General features: G+C 47.0%; 1 protein-coding gene across 1 annotated transcript; it reads left to right on the top strand.

Annotated features, from left to right (window-relative positions):
* Nucleotides 1-969: 969 nt before the first annotated feature.
* Nucleotides 970-5,929, top strand: Krt33a (keratin 33A). Its single transcript, NM_001008757.2, has 7 exons — nucleotides 970-1,383; nucleotides 2,360-2,442; nucleotides 2,938-3,094; nucleotides 4,448-4,609; nucleotides 4,700-4,825; nucleotides 5,003-5,223; nucleotides 5,405-5,929. The coding sequence occupies exons 1-7, from the start codon at nucleotides 1,036-1,038 to the stop codon at nucleotides 5,520-5,522; spliced, it is 1,215 nt and encodes a 404-aa protein (NP_001008757.1). The 5' UTR covers nucleotides 970-1,035; the 3' UTR covers nucleotides 5,523-5,929.
* Nucleotides 5,930-7,809: the final 1,880 nt, after the last annotated feature.

The following is a 7,809-nucleotide window of genomic DNA, read 5'->3' as shown; positions in this document are numbered from 1 at the left end:
TAGCAAGGTCCTAGAACTGGGGCTCAAGGATGAATTTGAGCCCTGTCCTTTCTGTCAGAAGCTCAAACAGAGATAAAGGTACAAGTCAGGACAAAGTCATGCTCAAAGTTGAACAAAAGGAGTGCTCAGAGAGGAGATAAGACCTGACCAAAGAGGGTCAGATGGAAGCTGGGCTCTTTGTATAGTTGCAGTGCAAAATGATAAAAAAGAACAGACGCTGATGCTAGACTTGTAGCCACCTTCTACCTGCGACACTTGGTTTTGCTGTGTTCAAGCATTTGCCTTGAAGATGCCTATCGAGGGTTGGGAAGATCCAAGATTTGTGAAAAAAAATGCCAACCTGGACTGTCTGGGAACTGTACAGGCATCCAGCAAGTGGGAGTTCCCTCTGTCTGTAGCACGTGACCACCTTGCACTCCTTGAAGTGTCTAGTACCTTGCCTGGCAGGCCATGATGCTAGTGCTGTCTTGGGGGATGGTATCTACAAGCAGGGTCACAAAGAAGCTAGGGTGTCTTAGCCCCTGATTTTTTGTTTTGAAAACTGTGATTCTGACATTTGGAAATTGGATATAGGAAGAATTCTGCTTCTCTGCTTCATCAAGCAGGACCAGTGGCTCACTCAAGTGTCAGGGCCCTCACGGAGTAGCAGCACTGACCCTTGACCTACCACACCCTACTAATGAAGGCTGGGCCTTTCATGAGACCTATCCTTTGAAGTCATACCACCAAGCTCTTACCTCATGATGTACAGCATGGCAAGGAGTCCTGACTGAGGGAGAAGCCCAAGTAAAGCCTTTTATGAGGTGAGGGAGTCTTCTGAGGAAGCACAGCAAATGAATGGGGAGGCCTTTGACCATCACTAAATGAGCAAAGCCAAAAAAAAAAAAAAAAAAAAAAAAAGAGAGGTCAACTTATATGTCCACACCCTCTTTGGAGTGAGTATAAATGCTCATCAGAGGAAGGGGACTCAGAGCTCTGAGGCTTGGAGGATTCACTCTGTGACTTCAGACCGGCACTTCAAATTCCTCCAACACCATGCCATACAACTGCTGCCTGCCCGCCCTGAGCTGCCGCACCAGCTGCTCCTCCAGGCCCTGCGTGCCCCCCAGCTGCCATGGCTGCACCCTGCCCGGGGCTTGCAACATCCCCGCCAATGTGGGCAACTGCAATTGGTTCTGTGAGGGCTCCTTCAATGGCAATGAGAAGGAGACCATGCAGTTCCTGAATGACCGCCTGGCCTCCTACCTGGAGAAGGTGAGGCAGCTGGAGAGAGAGAATGCAGAGCTGGAAAGCAGGATCCAGGAGAGGAGCCAGCAGCAGGACCCCCTGGTGTGCCCCGCCTACCAGGCCTACTTCAGGACCATTGAGGAGCTGCAGCAGAAGGTGAGGGGATGGCCAACCACAGCATTTCTAGAAGGAAGTTGACAGGAGAATGCGTGAGACAGAATTGACGTGACCTCTTGGTGTGGTGGAAAATTCGATAGCCACACTTCCAGCTCTTTAAGCATGTTTTTCTTGTGGACTCTTCTATTTGCAGACTGGAGACTGTTAGTTTTGAATCTTGGCAGAAATTAGACTCAGTGGAAGTCATAGGAGTTTAGAGAACTCCCGACAATGGTTAAGAGTGGCCTGTGGGTGTTTCTGAGCTCGGAAAGTATTTCCTTGAAGTAAGAGAAAAGGACTGAGCTGAAGGAGGAAGTCACGTAGTAGGAAGGGCCATTATTTTTCTTTATTAACTTGGTTGGCATGGTGATGCTCTGACCTCTGGTGGACCTCTTCTGGGCACCTTACTACTCTGATCTCATTGTCTTGACCTGGATGCCCATGGGGTTCTTTCGGTGCACCATGTCCAGTGGGGAATCAGAGTATTTGGCTAAACCCAGAAATATTAGACACTAAATAAACATGGTCCCAAGCCATCGAGGATGACCTGGAGAACGGAACAGCCCCCATTGCCTAGGCCCCTGCGCTTGCTGCTTTACGTCTTCATCTTGCCAATTTGACTGAACGTTTATTAAGTTATGGAATATTTTTTAGCTTTTAGAGCCTTTCCAACCAAATATCAGTTGTTTTAAACGAACGCAAATTGTTTTTTGTATCAGCTACTTGATATTTCTTATTAAGAAAGGGGAAAAATAAGATCATCTTCTGATGCTTCTTTGTGCATATGCATGCCTGCCTCCAGATTTAGTCCCTCAGATAATTTTTGAGCATTTATTGTACACAGCATTTAACAGACATGAAACATGATATGTCTTTTTTTTTAATTCTGATGTTTCCATGTAAACAAATCAACAGGATTTCTCTTGATGAAAAGAGCCACCCCACTGCTCATTATACAATGTTTTATGATCTCTAGATCTTGTGTGGCAAATCTGAGAACGCCAGGCTGGTTGTGCAGATCGACAATGCCAAGCTGGCCTCTGATGACTTCAGGACCAAGTGAGTGGGTGGATCGATGGGGCGTTGCTGGTCTCCACCTCTCTTCTCTCCGACCCCTTCCTCTGTTGTTCACACAGGCCAATGTTGATCAAGATTTCCTCTAGTAGTTTCTCCAAAATCCACACTCCCTCCTCTTCCCTCTTCCCCTTTGTAGAATAACATCTCCAGTCCCAACCTCAATACTATCAAACTATATGTCTGTGACTAGCATAGTTCTCTACTGTGTGCAAAACTCAGTCACGAGAATGTGGGAATACATTCATCCTGGAAGTCTCGGAAGTGTACAAACTCTTATCTCCTCAGATTCACTGTCTTTGTGAAAGTCATTAGCATGTACTTCCCTGCAGGATCTACTTCTGGATCTTGACAGCTTAAGTAGGAGACAGTTATAAAAACTCGTATCTGTCATTCCTAGTTATCCAACGAAGCAAACCAAAGCAGAGTTGGGGCTAGGCCCGTTCCTACAGTCTGTCCCTGATTCTCCTGTGATTTTAGGTATGAGACAGAGCTCAGTCTGAGGCAGCTGGTGGAGTCAGACATTAACGGCCTGCGCAGGATCCTGGATGAGCTGACCCTCTGCAAGTCTGACCTGGAGGCTCAGGTGGAGTCCCTGAAGGAGGAGCTGCTGTGTCTCAAGCAGAACCACGAACAGGTGAAGTTTCCCAAAGTGAAGCGCACGGTTGGACTGGCCAGGACATGTCTTTAACTGCCACAGGCTGTCGGGAGAGCCCGTGGGTTGAGGCTCAATTAGCTCAGAAAGCTGTTCTCCAAACAAAAATGGATTTGTAGAGAATGACTAATCGTGATAGGAGATTAAGATTTTCAGCCAGAGGCAGGAACAAGAATAAAAGAAGTTGGCTAGCTCAGTCAGTAATGGGGAAAGGTCAGAGCTAAGGCAGCTGCTGGGAGAGTGTGTGTGGACACCATTGCAGACTATGATTCTCTGCTTTGAACGGCAAAGGGCGGTGGCTTAGGATGCCCAACAAGTGGGCTGAGATGGACTCAGAACACACTTCAGGGTGTGGTCCTTCACTGCCATACAAAATTCTTTCTGCTGTTTGTGCTGCTTGGAGGAAACACAGAACAATGTGTTCATCAGTCACCACCACCCAGGACACATAGGGTTGTAAACTACACGTGCTAGAACTCTGTATGTAGTGAGTCAATGCTAACCAAGAGCTTGATATGCACCAAATTTGTGCTAAGCACTTGAGAGCTTCAGAGGGGTGTGGGGGAGATGAGCAGTTTAAAGATTCTAGAACAGCGGTTCTCAACCTTTGGGTGGCGACCCCTTGGGGGGGTTGTTAAATAAACCTCTCAGAGGGATCACATAAGACCACCGGAAATATCAAATATTTACATTATGATTTATAACAGTAGCATAATTACAGTTATGAAGTAGCAATGAAAATAAATTTTATGTTTGGGGGGGGGGTCACCGCAACCTGAGGAACCGTATTAAAGGATCGCAGCATTAGGATGGTTGAGAAACATGGTTCTAGATGTTTCTAGAAGTTATATGGGAGTGTTAAAGATGAGATATAATTTAAATCTGTCTGATGGCTACCTAAGCCCAGAACCAAGTTCTGTTGGCTCCACAAAGAGGTCAATAGTAAAATGTGGAGATGATCGCTTTGTTTTCTTTGTGGTCAAACTTTGTCCAGGCTTAAGGAGAAAAACACTTACAGATATGGTGAGATGTTTCAGCAAGACCTCTGAACTGGCCTTTTAGGGAGAAGAATTGAAATGGTTGCCATGTCTCAGCTCTGATACGAAACTGCACTATCCCTCTGAATAAAAAGTGCTATGTTTAGCATGAAGGGCAGAATGAGGTATGGTCTGGAAGGGGAATCTGTCAGTCAGTGGCCATAGGGAAAAGGACGCTGGGAAAGAACGGAATGGAGATTGTGGAGTGATTCAGTGCACCAGGCACCCGACTGCATTCTCTCAAGGAGAGCCTCAAGGTCCTTTGTGATATTTTGAATTTCCCCCTTTCCCACACCAGGAAGTCAACACCCTGCGCTGCCAGCTTGGAGACCGCCTCAACGTCGAGGTGGACGCTGCTCCCACTGTGGACCTGAACCGTGTGCTCAATGAGACCAGGTGTCAGTACGAGGCCCTGGTGGAAACCAACCGCCGGGAAGTGGAGGAATGGTTCACCACACAGGTGGGCATTGAGCTCATGGTCACTCAGGAACCGAGTCCCCAAGGACTGTAGGGCAGGGTCTGATCCTGTCCCTCCCCTTGCCTCTTGCAGACTGAGGAGCTGAACAAGCAGGTGGTGTCCAGCTCAGAGCAGCTGCAGTCCTGCCAGGCCGAGATCATTGAGCTGAGACGCACAGTCAATGCCCTGGAGATCGAGCTGCAGGCCCAGCACAACCTGGTGTGTAGTGTCCAGACCTGCTGCTGGGCAGTGTGGAGTGGGGAGGAGAGTCACTGGGGTGTCCTTGGGGCCTCTCTCTCTCTTCTTATCTCTTGAGGCCTGTGACTTCTTTGGAAGGCCATGCAGGACCCTTGAGAGGGAACAGCTCTGTGACAGCCTTTGCCTTCTCTCCCACAGAGAAACTCTCTGGAGAACACCCTGACAGAGAGTGAGGCTCGCTACAGCTCCCAGCTATCCCAGGTGCAGTGCCTGATCACCAACGTGGAGTCCCAGCTTGGTGAGATCCGGGCTGACCTGGAGCGTCAGAACCAGGAGTACCAGGTGCTGCTGGACATCCGGGCCCGGCTGGAGTGTGAGATCAACACGTACAGGGGCCTGCTGGAGAGCGAGGACTGCAAGTGAGTATGGCTGAATGACTTTTCCTTGGGTGAGTTGTTTTCTTGGTGGGAATTAACTTATTCCTTCACACTTTTACCTGGAGACATCCAAAGGAAGGGTGCTAATCTGACTGTTTTTAGTGTCTTTCTATATGTTGAACTCACTCTGCCCTAACTTGCTCCAATAATTTCTTGTTTTCAGTCTCCCCTGCAATCCCTGTGCCACAACCAATGCATGTGATAAGCCCATCGGGCCCTGTGTCTCTAACCCTTGTGTCACAAGACCTCGGTGTGGACCTTGCAACACTTTCGTGCGGTAAAGATACCATCGCCAGAAGGGGGACAAAGATATGAGTTGCACCTTAACTCCACCTCATCTCAAGACCTTAAAAAGTGACCACACTGGACAAAGACAGACCGGTTCTTAGGGTCAGTTCCAGTCCATGATGTATTTTCTGGTTTGAGGAAATGCAAAGTCTGTCTTTGGAGGAATCTACGGTAGGGTCGAGTACCATCTACTCACACAAAGCCATATTTACATACTCAATGTTTCGCTTTACTAAAACACCTGACTGTGATTTGTAAATAATTCCATTGAGTGTGGGGGATCTGGCTGGCATGCTTTTGAAGCAGAACATGAGTGGGTGTAACCTTTTTTTGTTACACTTTTTGTCTTTTAAAGACAATACAAATCCTTTGTCTTCCCAATAAATTCTTATTCTGGCTTAAAAAAAAAAATCTGTATTATCGGATTCACTCAATGGTAACAAGTTTTTTTCCCCACTAGGTGAAAGGTCCAGTCACCCCCATATATGTCTTGTGATTTCCTTCAAGGGAAAAGCCTCTCTCTGAGGTCACCCATGGCCAGACCCACATTAAGAGAACAGAGAGAGGAGTTGGATCCAGGTCTAGGTGGTGTTAGTAACCATGGCCAAGGTTTGCCCATAGATGACATTTGTGTTGAGACCTGAAACCAGAGAGGGGACATCCAGAGGGAAAGAACATTCCAGGGAGACAGCAGGGATTAAGGGAGGGAACAAAGCTGTACCTTTGGAGCATGGGGGGAGGGGAGCAGTGTGCCTACAGCGGGGCAGAGTGGAGAGTAGTTGGCTGGAGGTGTGCAGGGATCATTGGTTCTGGGAGAAACTGATTATTTATTTATTTATTTACTCGTGTGTGTGTGTGTGTTATGTGTTATGTGTACGTGATATGTGTGGTATGTGGTGTGTATGTGTGTGTGTGTGCATGTAAGGAAGCCAGAAGTTGACACTAGACACCTTCCTCTGTCACTGTCCATGTTACTTGAGACAGTGTCTGCCAGTGAACGTAGGGCTCACCAGTTGACTAGACTCATGGGCCTGCAAGTCCCGGGATCCTCCTGCCTCCCCCATCTCCCAGTGCTGGGTTTGCAGGCTCCACTGCATCTGGCTTTGTATGTGGGTCTTAGGGATTCCAATGCAAACCAGCAAGCACATGACAGACACAACTGTCCTCAGCCCCCTGATTTTATTTCAAGTACGAGAAGCACTCCAGGAGAGTCTAAGGCTGGATTAAGTGGTATCACCATTAAAGGCTGTTTTGGTGGTTGAGTAGGAGACAGGTTCCCAGAACATTCAGATTGAAGTCTCTGAGGTGGTGATGACAGCTACAAGTCAAGTTGTTTTGATCTGAAAAGGAATCACTGACGTGAACAACTGCTCACATTTCCATCCGTGAGAGGAGAGTAAGATAAGGGTACCAGAAATCACATGAATTGCTCCAACTACCAGAAGATAGGATCAAGATGTATCGTGCCCCTAGTCATTACGAAACTCACACTAACACCTTGACAATGTCATGGGCCAGCCAGGCAGATGGGCAAGGCTCACCTGGTTCGTAGGAGCCCACGGCGGGCGTATGGGCGGAGGTATCAATCTCTCCTGGTTTTTTAAAACATACAAGGATAGTCATCTGTCTGAAATGTAAAGGCTAAAGGGCCTTATGGGGTCCTCACAGACATGTCCATAAGAAATTAAGACTTGTGCCTCACCATGGTTGGAGCATTCAGTGTGGATGCAAATGGCTTCACACGAAGGACCAGGAAGGTTGGTGGTGGCCTCCATATGCTGCTATTAAAGGTTTAGGGCGTGACAGATAGGAATGTAGATATTTGAAAATTAAAAAGTGACTAAAAGGTGATAAAAATGTAAGCTTCCCTCTCCCAGATTTGGGGTTTAAAAATGATGTTTTCCTTTCAGTCTTTAATTATAACTGTCTTGGTTCCTAGTGTGTTATATTGCCTCTCTGAGCCTCAATTCTTGAGTTATAGAAAGAAAGAATAATAAAAAACCCCACCTTACTGTTTAATTTTTCCTCTTCTATCTTTATCCTCCCCACTGTGTGTGTGTGTGTGTGTGTGTGTGTGTGTGTGTGTGTGTGTGTGTGTGGTGTTCGGAGGACATTTCTATGATCAGCACATATGGTATTGTCACCAATGATGATCATCAGAATCATCCTAAGAGAACAGAAACAGAGTACGGGTCTATCAGTGTCAATGTCAAGGTAATTTTTTTTCACTCATGATAGCTGAAAATAATCCTATGCCTGTTCTTCATTCAAGAATGCAAC

This window comes from Rattus norvegicus, chromosome 10 (genome assembly GCF_036323735.1).
Source record: "Rattus norvegicus strain BN/NHsdMcwi chromosome 10, GRCr8, whole genome shotgun sequence".
Taxonomy (NCBI): Eukaryota; Metazoa; Chordata; class Mammalia; order Rodentia; family Muridae; genus Rattus; species Rattus norvegicus.
This window is presented reverse-complemented; position numbering and strand designations above follow the sequence as displayed.